Source organism: Trypanosoma theileri (assembly GCF_002087225.1).
Source record: "Trypanosoma theileri isolate Edinburgh chromosome Unknown TM35_Tth_22_V1, whole genome shotgun sequence".
In the NCBI taxonomy this organism is placed as follows: domain Eukaryota; phylum Euglenozoa; class Kinetoplastea; order Trypanosomatida; family Trypanosomatidae; genus Trypanosoma; species Trypanosoma theileri.
Window position 1 is genome coordinate 317,525 of NW_021639864.1, and position 15,805 is coordinate 333,329.

The 15,805-nt window shown below is 38.7% G+C and overlaps 5 protein-coding genes across 5 annotated transcripts in view; all 5 read left to right on the forward strand.

Moving 5' to 3' along the window:
• Nucleotides 1–13, forward strand: part of TM35_000222330 (tRNA pseudouridine13 synthase) — a gene marked incomplete at both ends in the record, with an annotated part of 333 nt that extends 320 nt beyond the window's left edge. Inside the window, one exon of the mRNA XM_029027280.1 lies at nucleotides 1–13. This exon is cut by the window's left edge and continues 320 nt beyond it. Within this exon, the coding sequence (XP_028881500.1) occupies nucleotides 1–13 (13 nt within the window).
• A 438-nt stretch (nucleotides 14–451) lies between these two features.
• On the forward strand, nucleotides 452–2,557 carry TM35_000222340 (tRNA pseudouridine13 synthase; the record flags this gene model as incomplete). Its single annotated transcript, XM_029027281.1, has 1 exon — nucleotides 452–2,557. One exon carries the CDS (start codon nucleotides 452–454, stop codon nucleotides 2,555–2,557), a length of 2,106 nt encoding a protein of 701 aa, XP_028881501.1.
• A 553-nt stretch (nucleotides 2,558–3,110) lies between these two features.
• Nucleotides 3,111–4,817, forward strand: TM35_000222350 (uncharacterized protein; the record flags this gene model as incomplete). The annotated part of the gene is made up of 1 exon (XM_029027282.1): nucleotides 3,111–4,817. The coding sequence occupies one exon, from the start codon at nucleotides 3,111–3,113 to the stop codon at nucleotides 4,815–4,817; it is 1,707 nt and encodes a 568-aa protein (XP_028881502.1).
• A 775-nt stretch (nucleotides 4,818–5,592) lies between these two features.
• On the forward strand, nucleotides 5,593–7,347 carry TM35_000222360 (uncharacterized protein; the record flags this gene model as incomplete). The annotated part of the gene is made up of 1 exon (XM_029027283.1): nucleotides 5,593–7,347. The coding sequence occupies one exon, from the start codon at nucleotides 5,593–5,595 to the stop codon at nucleotides 7,345–7,347; it is 1,755 nt and encodes a 584-aa protein (XP_028881503.1).
• Nucleotides 7,348–8,778: 1,431 nt separating this feature from the next.
• Nucleotides 8,779–15,738, forward strand: TM35_000222370 (uncharacterized protein; the record flags this gene model as incomplete). The annotated part of the gene is made up of 1 exon (XM_029027284.1): nucleotides 8,779–15,738. The coding sequence occupies one exon, from the start codon at nucleotides 8,779–8,781 to the stop codon at nucleotides 15,736–15,738; it is 6,960 nt and encodes a 2,319-aa protein (XP_028881504.1).
• Nucleotides 15,739–15,805: the final 67 nt, after the last annotated feature.

Genomic DNA, 15,805 nt, shown 5'->3' on the forward strand with positions numbered 1-15,805 from the left:
TATCTATCTATAAGGGTGAGGAAAAGGGGCGAAAAGTAAAAAAAAAAAAAAAAAAAAAAAAAAACGATGGTGAACTCCTCAAACTTTTTATTTGTATTATTTTTCTGATTTTCTCTATATTAGGTGAATTGAAGCCACATTGTTTTTTCTCTTCTTACTCCCATCATCCGCCTCTACCAAAACACATCAGCACTGCATGTCTTATTTTGCTTTCGTTTTATTTGCCACAAATATGGATTTTTTTTTTTCTTTCTATTGTTCGCATTGAAGAGTGAATATATGAAGAGATGCAAAGACAAAGAGAAAAAAAAAGAAAAAAAAAAACGGTACGAGACTTTTAATTGAATTTTTTTTTGTTTTCTTGAGCCACATTCCTCCTTCTTTTTTCCTTCTTTGTTTTTCGTTTAATTTCTCTTTTCTTCTTTATACATATATATATTTATTTATTTATATGTGTATAGACTCCATGTTAGAGGCATGCGGTATCAGTGGATTTCTTCTGCCGGTGGGGCGGGCGGCGACGGCGTCTCTTAAAAGAAATCCGGAAGATTTCACAGTTGTGGAGATCGACCCCGCAGGCGTCCGCACAGATGCGGTGGGATATCAATTGCCAATCCCCACCCCACAGAAGAACGGTAATAATATAGACAACTCTTTCTCTTCATTACAAGAGAAAAGCAACACTGCTGTTAACACAAGTGGAATAGATAGAAAAGATTATTCTCTTGTCTCTGCAGGGAATGATATTTCTTCTTCTTCTTTTCCAGCCGAATGTGAGGTGGTTCTATTGAATGATGTTATTCGAGATGCTCTTTCAACAACATTTGGAAGTAAACAAGATGCTATTGCACAGTATCGGTTGTCCATCTGTACGGATGGAGAAAACGCTTTTTCTTCCAATACTACGAAGGAATTCCTTATTGGTGTATTTAATTCAAGAGAAGATCGGAAACGTTTACATTACACATTAAAGACTCAATTTCCACACCTTCGAACTGAGACACGTCGTATTCCTTCTCTTTCTTCTTCTTCTTTACAAGGGAATGGAGAAATGTCGGATTATCAGGTGTTTGCCTTATATGATTTGGATTATCTTCTTCTTGCCTATTGTTTAGATGAACGAACGGCAGATGCGATGGAACGGTGGAATACCACCGAACCTTCCTGCAGAAGTTCTTTTAAATTAACAGCAAATTTCTCACAAGAGGCAACGAAAGAGACACGACGTTGTTTTCACAAGATGCTCTCACGACGCTATCCAGATATTATTTCACGGGTTACAAATGGTCAGGTAACTCTTATGCCTTCACCAAAGCAACGGGGAAAGCGTTTACGAAATAGTGATAATGGTAATGGTATGGATAGTACTACTACTACTACAACAACAATATTATTATTTAGACATCTTCTGGTTCGAAAACGAAATCTTGATATGATGGAACTTCGTATACTTCTTGCGGAATATTTTAACGTACCTGATACTGCTGTGTGTTCAGCGGGAATGAAAGATAAATGTGCGGTGACGTACCAGCGCTGTTCTGTTCCTATATCATTAAAAGCGAATCAACAAGAAAATAATAATAAGAAGGAATTAATTCGTTTAACATGGCCTAGTGATCCTTCAAGCTATCTTGAAATACTGCAGATTTCTGATCCTTGTAAGGTACCTATTCAAACTGGAGAACTTAATGGAAATTGGTTTCGTATTCGCCTACTTGATATAAATGGAATTTCACAGGATGAACTCACAGAACGCCTCCGACGCATTGAATCTGATGGATTTCTAAATTATTTTGGACAACAACGATTTAGTGAAAATGTAAAAAGTGTGAGAGATCATGTTGGTATACATGTGTTAGCGGGGCGTTGGATAGATGCTGTGCGAAGTCTCATGTCTGGTGCCCCTGGTCTGTATGAATCCTTTCCAGAAAAAATGGAAGTGCGATATGTACCAATGAATGCACGAGATGCTCATTGTATTGTTCATGCACTTCGGCGAGTCTATCAAACACAATACGCATCCCTGTCGAATCCTTTATCTTCAGAGGATGTGAAGAGTTATTCTTCACGTTGGAAACAGTTATGTCATGATGCACTCTTAACAGTTCCATATGCTTTTCGTGTTTTGTGGATACACGGAGCACAGAGTCTTATTTTTAATATGATGCTTTCCAAATTGAGTAATGTAGAGACATCATTGAAATGTGTAAAGTCTTTACCTCTCTTGGGATATCAAATAACAGTAGAGGATGCGGTGAAACCTTTTCTAGAGCCAACACTCTCAGAACTTCACCTTACTGTGGATGATGTATTTCAACAAAAGAAAGTTCTTGGTGTGTCATTACCAGGTGCTATGCGAGAGACAATAGTACATCCTAAGGAGACGCTTCTGGTCTTTGATAGTGATAAGAGAGGTGAAAATGGAGAAGTAGAGAAAGAAAGAGAAGGAGAGGAAAAAGATAGTTTTAATGCAACTCTTTCTTTTTCTCTACCATCTTCCAGCTATGCGACTATTTTTCTACGAGAGGTTTTAGGCTGTGATAAGTGGTGGTCGTGATAATAATAATAATAATAATAATAATAATAATAATAATAATAAATAATACAAGTTAAATTAATTACATATTATCTATCTTTTGCCTTCTTTTTTGTTTGTATAATATATATGTAACATATAATAAGAATGTTGATACCAAAGAAGGTTTTTATTTTTATTTTTATTTTTATTTATTTTTATTATTTTTTTTCTTTCACTTTACTTGACAAACATTTTCTTTTATTCTTATTTTTTTTTCCCCACATCTTTTGAGAAGACTAGTTAGGATAGCTGATTTTTGGTGAAACACGAAAGTCAGAGGAAGTCAGAGGGAGAGAACAAACTATATATATATAAAATATATATATATAGGAAGAGTAAGAAAAAAGATACGAGTAACAGATAAAGTGAGCCTTCTTTTCTTTCTTTTTTTTTTTTTTCTTTTCTTTTCTGAGGACGACTTTATCTTGTTAAAATTTTTCTTGCCCTTTTTTACTCTGAAAAAGGAGTTCTTCACAAGAGTGAATAATTTGTACTAGTACTGTTATTTGGAAATAATAAGTACTTATCTGAAATGCAGTCAGGATTGTACATATTTCGCTTTATTCCCCCTCATTGTCCACCGGAAGTGGAAAAATCGACGGATTCGAAAGAGGAATGTCATGTACCGCAGTCATCAGAGGAATTAAATGATTGGCATGTTCTCTTGAAAATTACAGTTGAAAGTGAGGGTCTATCAGTAGGACCTCAAGGAAAAATATTTGTCATGGAAGATGAGTGTTGTGCAAACAGTGGCAGTAGCGGTGAACCAATAGTTATATCTGCTTTGGGACGTGTTCCACGGCCGATTAAAGATCGTAATGTCACAGTAGTAATGCGATACCCTTGTCGTTGGCAGTATGCAGAGATCTTACGATTTGATGTTCATTTTGATAAACTGGAAGGATATGTACTGGGTTCAAAGGAGGAAATGTTGTACGATGTAACGGTTAGCTATGAGGGAAGTCAAGCGTATGGAGGTTACATTGGTGAAGCGACAGTAGAAGTTGAAGGTAAACCTTTTCCTTTACCACATCGACTACGCCTCGTATTAGAGCCATATGCAGGTCCACTTTGTACCATGTGCTTAGATCCTATTTATGCTCAAGGATATGGTTGCAGTGGATGTGGTATGGTGGAATACTGCTCAACAGAATGTCAAGCAGCTCATATGAGTGGTGGACATGGTTTACTTTGTCAAAAACTCAAACAAACCTATACACAATCCTCTGAGAAAGTAGTAGCAGAGACAGAAAAAGGAACAGAAATTGTGGCTTGGTGGCGCTGTTTGGGGGATGCATCTTATTCTATTCTTGTTGATTACCGTAATGACCTCGGACAGGCAATTGAGTTTTTTATCTGTACTTTAAAACCGGCACAAGATGAGGGACTTCGTTATCGCTACATTGTAGAGAAAGGGACTACTCCTAAAGAGGTTAATCAAGAGAAACTTGCCGAGTTTGCATGTGCAGTCTTTAGTGCTGTAAGCAAAAATGCTATTAGCAAAGGTTGTGCTTCACTTGCTGCTGCGTGTCTGAATTATATTTTTGTTTTCAGTCGTCACATTGATGCTATTGTGGATTCTCATTTTATTTATTATTCCAGTTATCTCTCTGAGGATTTTGAGGGGACTATGTGCTCTGTAGAGGAGTACGTAACGTACGCTCGCCCATTGCATGAACTTGGAGTAGCACTTATTGAGTTTGCCCTGAAGAGTCCCACTGCCCTTCTCTTCTGGCACCGCATCAAGATGGCCAAGAATGTTTGCATTAGCCTCTACAACGTGGACACCCGCTGCCAGTGCTCGGAGATAAAGGAACTCGTAAATGCGATCCCCCGGCAGCAGCGGGAGACCCTCCATTTGTTGTCGAAGCTCTTTCTCATTATGGCCTCGCGGGCCCCCAAGCGGGAGGGGCTGCGGCTGCTCGAGCAGGCGGAGAAGTGCCTGCGGGATTGCCTCCCCACCGAGCCGGAGGGCCGCGAGGGGGACGGGGAGGGCGACGGCGACGAGGACCACCTCGAGGAGATGGAGCTCTCGTGCCTCGCCACCCTCTACTTCCGCCTCGCCGTCCTCCTGCGGCTCTACGGCGACGCCAACAAGACGCGCGAGGCGGATGCCCTCAAGGCACACGGCGATGAGCTGCTCGCAAAGGCAAAGGCCATGCAGGCAGAGGAAGAGGCATCCAAGAAGAAAGCAGAGGATGAAAACGAAAAAATGAAAGAGAAAAAGAAAGATTTTTGAAACAAACAAACAAACAAACAAACAAACAAAAAAGAGAGAAACAAAAAAAGAAAGGAGAAGAAAAAAAAAGAATGGAAGAGGGAAAATGTGAGTATCCTCCTCCTGTTTATAAGTAATTTGATCAACACAGGTAGTGGGGGTGAGAAAGTGGAGGGTGGAAGGTGAGGGTGTATCTATATGAGAGAAGAAGTAAGAATTAGAAGTGGATGAAGAGAATCTCCTTTAGAGAAATTGACCTCGTCACATTTCTTCGTTTTTTTTTTTACTTTTACTTTGGATTCTCACTGCTTCTGCTGCTGCTGCTTTCTGCTGCCTCTACTACTGCTACTATGAGAACAAATATTATTACTTGTTTCTGTTGTCACCATTACTGCTACCGCTGCTATTCTCATGCTAGATCACTTTTTTTTGTTCTCTGAATCCTTTTATCTCTCTATTTCTTTCTCTCCTTTGCCGTGGCTATATGTGTAATTAATTTAATTTTTTTGTGGCTTTGTTTTTCTTCAGCCCAGCTGGCTGCGAAAAGAACATTTTCTCATTAACGAGTAAATAGTTTAGACCTCAAATAGGCGCGAAAATTCAGTGACTCGTGTGCTTTCGTGGTACTGGTGAGTAAAATCAAGGTACCGGCGACAACAAACGACCACCAAGAAAGGTACTGATCTCGGAGTACCAGTATACACTGCTTTGAAAACAGAAAATTGACACTTTAACAACACATTTTCATTTGCACATTACAAGAGAAAGTACGAAATATAACTGTAAACTAAAAGAAATGAAAGAAGGTTATCTGTGGTTACACGTTGTGGCACTTTTGTGGAGCATTGCCCTTGCCACGTTGTTCTGCCCGATTGTTCTTGCAGCGGACCCGCCAGCGCCTGCGTGGAAGGCGGATGGGTGCAGTGCTGGATTTTCTTACTGCTCCAATGTTACGACCAAAGAGTCATGGTCCAGTGGGGATAAGTTGATCTACTTCTCTGTTGATGCTGTTGCGGATTCCAGTGATTTTTATGCCAATAACGTGACAATGTGGTATGTTGGGGAGAATTTTCAAATTAATTGGGCTAATAGTCTATTCCAAAAGAAATTCAATGTTGTGCGTTTCTCGCCCCGTGGATCTGAATTTGCATACCCCCAAATTACATGCAATGCAAACTACTATGACAAGGCACATTATTGCTGGCCGAACGCATCCTGTGCGGAGGAGATTGCACGCTCTGGGCTGCGCATGGAGCATTATTCCATCACTGAAACTGCAAACGACCTTGCGTGGGTGCTGAAGACGTTGGGAAAGGGGAACCAGAATGTGGTGGTGACGGAGGGTATTGGCTCATTTGTTGTGCATCGAATGTTGAAGCTGTATAATAATCTTGATAATGTGTCTGTGATCATGGCAGGGTTTGGTCATCCGGAGTATTTTGATATATTTGAAAGCATCATGGGGTATGATGAGACCCTTCAAAGACTGCTGCAGTACTGCGAGGAGGATGAGGGGCTGCGGTGTGTTGCTCGCGTGGGTGCTGCTGAGGGCATGTGGAATCGCTTTGTGAATGTCATGACGGCTGCGGAGATGAACACGTTGAAATGCAACTCTCTTCTGCAATGGGGCGTGCCACCGGCGGAGATGCATCGCGAGTACCGTGCGATCACAGCTGCCCTTCTCAAAAACCCGCAACACTTTTTGATGGATAATCGACGGGTGGTGGCGCAGTTGATACCATCTTTTATTTATCGTCTGCAGCGTTGCAATGCGCAGGATTTGGTGGCACTTCAGCAGTTGTACACGTTTGTGAAGTCGGGCCCGGCCTCGCAGTGCCCAGTGTTTGTGCCGCAGCGGTACAACTGGCTTGTGAATGAACTCACGTTAACACCGCCCGCAGTCCCACCGCAGGAACTCCTCCAGGAGGCAAGGAAGGTGCGGCAGTTGCTGCCAAACATAACAGTGCTGCAGCCGCTCTACGACCTTTACAATGCATTCCCAAAGTATAATGTCACTGACAGGAAAATTGCGAGACCAGTGACGAAGATGTTGTTTATTCTCTCCGATACTGATCCTGTTTTTCCATATGGTGCCTCTGCACTGGCTGCCACAGCGTACCAAGGTATTTACCGTTCTTTGCCGCATCAGTCTGGCCTTCCCGTTGGCACCTCAGCTGCACACTGTATCGAAGTCAATTTGGACTACTTCCGCCAACATCTTAATTGGTCGGATGCAACTGCTTGTACACTCACTTCTTCGTACAAGATTGATTTTATCGGAATGGACGCGCGGGAGTTTTATGGAACTGTTGACGCATGGGAATTTACTATACCAAACCCACCAGAGAATGTGACAGACAATACACCAACCACAACTACGGTGGCACCAAGTGGACCCTGCAATGAAAAAAGCACCTCGAGTGGGGCGACGACTGTTCTTGCTGTATTTCTTACAATGTCGTTAATAGCCCTCTTGGGTGTGGGGTATCTCTACTGGAAGAGTACAAGAGTGAGGTTTTCTGATGATTTCTACACTAACCTCAGTCACTGAAAAGGCATAAAAGCAAGATCAAGGAGTGGAGGTTTGGTGGATGGGTAAGGAATCTGTAACAAGAAAGAAGTCTTTTATTTACCTGCTATATTGCCAGATGTTTCGAGGCATAGTTTTTTTTTTTAATTTTTTTTTTTTGGGTGTGTGTGTGTGTGGGAAAGAGTGTAGAGGATGTGCTTCTGTTAATGCTGCTTTTAAAACAAATTTTTTTTATTCTTGGAATTTATTTCTCTCAGTTTTAAAGTCTGAAGAGTTTTTTTATTGTTTAAGTGTTTTTTTTTTTAAGTCCACCCAAGAGAGTTCCCTTTGATTTTTACGGGAGCCTTGTAAATGCGCTTTTAACACCTTATCCGAAATAAAAATGGATTTTTAGAGGAATAGGGTGCGTGTAAGAATAATGGCAGTTTATTGTCGTTATTTTCCCTATAACAACAATTGGAAAAGAAAAATACATTAATATTTCTTTTTTTTTGTTTCTGTGAACGTGAGTTGTATGGGTGATGTGGGTTTTTTTTCTTCTTCTACCTAATGGCTAATAATCTTTTTTTTTTTTTTTTACAAGTAGGAAAGGGTGGTGCGTAACTTTCTTACCTACAGCTAACCTTAAGTGCATATGGAGTGAATGTGTGTCTCTCTGTGCGTTTTCTTTTATATATATATATATATATATATATAATATTCTTTGATGNTTTGGTGGATGGGTAAGGAATCTGTAACAAGAAAGAAGTCTTTTATTTACCTGCTATATTGCCAGATGTTTCGAGGCATAGTTTTTTTTTTTTTTTTTTTTTTTGGGTGTGTGTGTGTGTGGGAAAGAGTGTAGAGGATGTGCTTCTGTTAATGCTGCTTTTAAAACAAATTTTTTTTATTCTTGGAATTTATTTCTCTCAGTTTTAAAGTCTGAAGAGTTTTTTTATTGTTTAAGTGTTTTTTTTTTTAAGTCCACCCAAGAGAGTTCCCTTTGATTTTTACGGGAGCCTTGTAAATGCGCTTTTAACACCTTATCCGAAATAAAAATGGATTTTTAGAGGAATAGGGTGCGTGTAAGAATAATGGCAGTTTATTGTCGTTATTTTCCCTATAACAACAATTGGAAAAGAAAAATACATTAATATTTCTTTTTTTTTGTTTCTGTGAACGTGAGTTGTATGGGTGATGTGGGTTTTTTTTCTTCTTCTACCTAATGGGTAATAATCTTTTTTTTTTTTTTTACAAGTAGGAAAGGGTGGTGCGTAACTTTCTTACCTACAGCTAACCTTAAGTGCATATGGAGTGAATGTGTGTCTCTCTGTGCGTTTTCTTTTATATATATATATATATATAATATTCTTTGATGTCTTTTCTTCTATATCTGTTTCCCTCATTTTTTTTTTTTGTTTCTTCTTTTCTCTGCCATTATTTTCATGTTTTTTTTTTTTTAAAAGTTGTGATATGTTTTCATCAACAGATGGAGTAGATGGTGTTCAGCAAAATTCGAAGCGGGTCCTTAAGTACACTGGGGAGATGGTGAAGTTACTGCAGGTGATGGATAGAACCACCTCTTCCAACTGGGCATCCCTCTCACCACTACTCACACAAATTCTCAAGTGTCTCGATAGCAACGTTGCAGTGGCATCGGAGGTTTTGCCGGATCCCACACTTTTATGCCGCGTTCTTTGGAAATGTTTAGACCCGAAAGGCGTGATGGGTGTACACCGTAAGGCCTTGGATGTACTGCAGCGTCTGTGTCAGTGTATGGGGCCTTTTTCTGTTTTGCAGCAGATGCCATTACTACTCGTTGGTGTGCTTGAACTCTTACCGCACTGTTGTATGCAACTTAAATGTGAGTTGCTTCAATTTGTAAAGGTGTATATGTTAGTTGGATTACCTCCTGAAGTGGTGGCGGTGGAACTTCCTGGTCTTATTGCGGCGGTTCTAAGTGGATTTGAAGAGAGTGAGACGAGTGAGGTGTATCGTCTCTCATTGCAGATAATGGAAAACCTTCACCGAATAGTTAATAGTGCGGCATTTACTGTTACCCCAAAAGGTACTCAAGGAGTAAAAGAGAGTTATCATTATGATAATAATGATAACACTAATAATAATAATTATTATTGTTATTATTATGGTAAAGAGAATAATAATAATAATAATAATAATAATAATAATAATAATAATAATAATAATAATAATAATAATAGTAATGGAAACAATAGTCAATCATGTTTTGGCGATGCAATAATTTATCGAGCATTGTGGTTTACGTTAAAAAATTCTCCTTCATTACGTGGGGCTGTTTTGCATTACTTTAAATTGCGTTTATCTCAAACCACTACGCATACGGATAGTAAGAATGATAATGCGAATAATGATGATAGTAATACTACTATGGATCCACAGTTTTCTACGGATGAGCAAAAAGGATGCTCTATGTTAATATCCAGTATACCGCTCTCTATCATTGTAGGAGGAGATGCACGAATTGCTCACAGTGCCATCTTTGCTACTCTCCAGGAAAAGAATGAGCGAAAGCAACGACTTATGCTCGATGTACTCATTACTGCCTTTCCACTGGGTGTTCAATCCATCTTCACCTTTTCTGAAGAGTCTCTCTTAGTGGCAGCCGTTGTGCAGTTGTTAGGTCTTCCAGATGTGACGAGTAGTATTCGACGACGGGTCGCTGATTGGTTAATGGGGCCTAATAGTAGTGATGAGGCATTTCAATATGTGCATGAGGTTTCATCCTTTCGTGTGGCTCAGGCTTTTCATGGAATTGTTCAATGGTGGGAATTACATTTAAATATTCCAATTGCCCAAAATACACGGAGAAGTACTACGAAGGAATTGAGTCCATTAGAAGAATCTTATTATCAAATTTTATACACTAGTGCACGTGAATTTTTCTCTTCTACCTCATCTTCCTCTCACTCCACAATGATGAATATAGATGCTGTGGGAATGGATTTACTCCCCATTGTGTGGTTGCGAGCCCTTTTAAATCTTTTTGAGATTGTAATTGAATCAGATGTAGTGGATGAAGATATTTTTTTTTCCGTGGATTCCCATACAGATGGGGATCCTAACAATTCAAAGTCTGCTGGTAATCCTTTTATGGATTATGTAGCCCCTTTAGTGATGCCGTACGTCTGTGATATTCTTGTCTCTATGGAGTTTAGAAAACGAGAGGATTCACGAGAGAAGAGTAGTATGAAGTTAACACTTTCTGCGTTTTTGAAAGTTGTTCCTTTACAGTATTTCACACGATATGTGCGTGGGATTCTCTTAATGCTGAGTAACTCTGTGGAGCAGTTAGAGAAATCCACTTTATCTAGTGATCCTAACAATGCTCATGCGGATGTTTGTGGTAGTAGTAATAATAATAATAATTGTACTACTACTACTGCTACTACTAGTGCTGATATTCATGAAATTGAAGAAGAAAATAATAATAATAATAATAATAATAATAATAATAATAGTGTGAGAAATGTTTTAACGGCACCAACACCCCCGCAGGGTTTACGTAATAATGTAGAGGACACTTTAAATCCCTTAACATCAAAGGAAGATTGTGAAAAACTCCTCTTAGACCTGCACGTTTGGTTCCAGCAACTCCATTCCATCATGACGGTTGTAGAGACGCATTTAATGGAATTTATGAATCGCAGTTCAGAAGAAATGACGGCTTTTCATAAAGATATATTAAACACATGTGATACACTTTGTAGAATAGTGTTAAGAGTGTCTAAAGTATCCTGTGTGTTGAATACAATAGAAAACACATCAGAGCCAACTTGGAAGGAAGAACTTTTGAGAAATGCTCATTATTTGATTGAAGGATCACTTAATCTCTTTCATTTTATTTTCTTCAGGATCTTCTCAACGCTGCAGAGCCAATATAAACAAACGAAAACGGATGTGATAGTACAGAAGGATGATGAAGTGATACTTCTCACAAACATTATGTACAGTTCCATATCTATCGCATCATTAGTACTGAATAATAATAATAATAATAATAATAATAATATGTGGATAAATACATTGACGTATCTTAACAATACCATCTTTTCACTTCTCTCACATACAACACCACTGTGTGAATCGGAGTCTCTCTTGAGTAATGAGAAAAAAATGGTAAGTATAAAGATTATACAAGACTGGCTGCAATCTCTAATGACACTGGTAAACTCCGGATCTCCTGTAGTAGAAGAGAATGTATTATTATTGTATGTAGAGCTTATAAAATCTAATACCATTTTACCAGTTTTACATAATATGATAATGGAAAAATATTTCATGGAGAATTTCATACAACGACTATGGCATTTACTAGGTACATGTGAAATAGAAATGCAACCACAGATGGTGGATCTTCTTATACATATGTACAGTATTCCCTCTGGACGTGATATTCTTGATATTCTCACTACTGAAGAAACTATTGAAAATGGTGAACGATTAATTCTCTTATTTCGCTTACTTGCAGAGAAGGAGACTTCAGAGGAGATATTCTTACCAGGACTCTTTATGATGCTTCGAGCTTTAACGCATACAAATGCCCCATTACGTTGGTTAGCTCAATCTATGATACGACAATCTCTTTCTCATTTTTCTCGTGTATTAAATCCACTCTTTCTTCAATGGAAAGAATATCAATGGCATAATGCTTTCTCTGAGGAATGTATGCAAACAGCAAGTAGTGGAAATAATACTTCTTCTTCACCTTGTTGTGATTCTCCTGATGGGAAACGGTCTGGAGTTATTTCAATAGAACCAAGAGAATTTGTTTATATAATCCGACATATCCTTATGATTCCTTCTTGTTTTCAGGGTATATTAAATCAACTCCAGCAGATGGAACCACCATTGAATAGTCAAACAGTATTATCTAATTTATTAAAGGGTCTTCCCACATCAAGTGTACATTGTGGAATAGAAGAGAAAATGGAGGAAACACCATCTTCTGCTTTGGCCATGTTGAGTTATGTATTAGTCGCTATTGCTCGGCAGAGTCTTTTACCGGTATCTTCTGAGAAGATTGAAATAAATGATCATAATCGTTATGATGGGGAACTCTGTTTAGAGGCCTGTGGGACGTTAAATTTGTTGTTGGAGGGAAGTTTACGATATTTACATCTTTCCCAAACCACTATACAGACCTGGCGATATACTTCTGTGTATATAATGTTACTTCTCCGCACGGCTGTAGATATTCCGTTTTTACCCGCTGCACAAATTCTCATGTTACATCATCTTTTAAATGCGATGCGGTACTTAAATGCGAATAAAGGATCAGGAATGAATTCTCTTTCAAATATCCCACACTCATTATATATGGAAAAGGGAGACATACATCGTGAGACGACAGCCATCGTATCAACTACTACTACCGTATTATTAGTGAATAGGGATAATATTGGATCTTTGCGCAATTGCACTGATTTAATTAAATCTTGTGAATTTCACGAGACTGTGGCTTTGGGTATTGAACGAGCAGCCGCAACCGCACGTATGCAAGAATGGGCGAATTATGATCTTCTTTCTGTTTGGTGTGATACTATTCTACAATTCTTACCATACTTGGGCAATGAAAGAGAGATTATGTCCACACGACTGGTGAAAATATTTATTCGTGTAATAGATAGTTTACTTCAAGAAAAAGTTTCTTTAACAGGTGTAAATACTTCACGAGTTGTGGTAAAGTGTATTGAGAGTATTTATAATATTCTTGAGTATCATTTTAACACAGTAAGACAACTTCACAGTGATAGTACAAGTGCAAAAAAGAGTAATAACAATAATAACAATAATAACAATAGTAGTACTGGTAATAGTAGTAGTAATAATAATAACAGTAATAATAATACTAATACTAATACCAATTGGTTCTCAGCACGTGTTCCAATTTTCGGTGGGAATTCCTCTTCATCTTCTGAAAAGGGAATAAATTCCATCTCAACAATAATCTCCAGTACAGAAGTGGTACAAATGACGATGGAGCATATTGTTTCAACACTCTTTACGGTATATCTTCACACCCAAGAAGCCCAGAAACTACAGCCATCACGATATAAGGAGGAAAGACGAGGAAAAAGTGTGGGATCTCATCATCTTAATAATAATAATAATAATAATAATAATAATAATAATAATAATAATAATAATAATAATAATGTTTGTTGTGATATCTCTGCAGCCTTTCGAGTTGAGACCGCTTTGCACCGTGTTCTGCGATTGTGTGGACAAGAGGTGGGCGCAGAGTTTTTCAGAACGTATATCAACATCTGGATAAATACCTTTGCAGAGTCTATGATTACGAAACTCATATATCCATCCAGTAGCATTTCGGATAATAGAGAGAATGTGGAATTACCCATCCGTAAGGAATCTACTACGAATATGGATATTTTCTCTGAACTCCTGTTAAATCCCTGCAGTGATGGGGAATCACAGTTGTTGTTATTCAGACTTCTTCAAACAGGCGTAGAGACAACGGCGTTATCATTAATTCGTATGGCTGAGGAATTACTGGTTCAACGGCCTTCTCTCTCTAATTCCCATCCTTCATCTGAAATAACATCACATCTTCCATTTGATGCGGCGGTGTTTTTTTTCATTCACACATTTCTTCGTGTTTGTCGATTGCCCAGCGATGAGGCCAAAGACGTATTAACGGCATTCATTGATCTCACCACAATACATTTATCTAATGATGCCTCGTCCATCATATCACTGCCGTTTATTCTCCTTGTGCTTTCGGATTTTGGACCCATGAACTCCGTGGTCTTGTTAAAAAGACCTGAAGAAACCGATTCTTCTTCTTCTTCCTCTTCCTCTTCTTCCTCTTCGCAGAAGATGAGAGATAAACGGCTGGTCTCAGTTATTTGCAAAGTGCTGGATTCCTTTAAAAATGTATCCCTCAACACTACCACCACAGAGTTAGATCCTCTACAATTCTCATTTAAGATCATTGCTGTTACACTTTCCTCTCTTACACATACTGCAATAACAATAACAAGAGGAGGTGGAGGAGGTGTATCTATGTCTACATCTGATCAGGATCGTATGGCCATATCGGCATTAGGGCTTTACAAACGTTGTCTTTTACCGATATTTCTCTTTGGCATTGAATCAAAGTCTGTTGTGGAGATCCACAGACGTACACCATTAGTGCGGGCGGCACTTTCCGCCACTTTAGTATTAATACAACTGGGAGAGACGGTCTCTCGTCGTCTTCGACAGGAGTTTAAGGAGATTCTCTTTACATGTGAGTTATTTCAATATCCACATACAGTCGTTCATGCATGGACACTTGTCTTTGAACGTCTCTCACAAGATCGGGTATTTCATGCAGAAGTTGTGCAGATGTTCGCTCCATCTTCTTCTTCAACATCTAATCGTATTTTTTCATTATTGAATTCTTCAGAGGAGGAGGAACGACAACGTATTCAACAAATGAAACGACTTATCTTTTATGTAATGTCTATACCACGGCGATTGCTGGCCTCTGATATGGAGTTTTGCCTGTTGCTGCGAGAACGCATTACGGAAACCCTCCGCTTATCATCATCTTGTTTATCCAGTAATACTACTTCTAATACTAATACTAATACTATTACTACAAATATGGATACAACTACTGCTGTTCGTCGTGTATTGAATTATCAATCTATACGACAGACACTTTTTCTTTTTCGGGTTCTCATGACGAAATTAGATCCCGTTTTGTTACGTCCTTTTTGGCCACTTGTGTTGCCTGAAGTGTTGCGGGCATTATTATTGCGATCTTCCTTCGATCATTCCACAGCAAGTAATGAAAAACAAAAGGTAAAAGATGTAAAGGGAGAGTTATTGGCACTGCAAATGGAATGCCTTAAACTCCTTGATTTTGCTGTAGTGATTATGCCAGAAGCTATTTCACCCTTTCGTTGGGTATTCTTTGATGATGTAAATGTAAGTGGGTATATCTGTAATGTTGAAACAGGTATATTTACACCAATTGTTCCTCGATTGATTATTACTACTACTACTACTACTACTACTACTACATTTCAACAAGTTGTTCAGATTGGTGATGTATGGGCAACTAACCCATTTACACTCGATGGTAGTACTGTTGGTCGTACTCATTGGAATGGATATCAACGACCATTATTGCGTTATCCGCCAATGTATTATCTTTCTCTTAAAAGTATTCACGGATGTGCGGCTGCCCTTTCTTTATTCTCTCAACTCTCTGGTATTGTAGTAATGTGCAAGACACCGCAGCAACACCATCAGAAACGACGGCAGTTGGTGGAACAAACACGACTTTTGGATGGTTGGGATGAGACATACGTTAAATCATTATTAGAGGAAGACTTTTCGTGTGTGGAGGAGGAGAAGGAAAATGTAAAAGAATCTTCTTAGTACCTTAATATGCTATTGGAGATTGTTTACTCTGCTTTTTTTTTTCTCTCTGTGGATATGCTGAGAT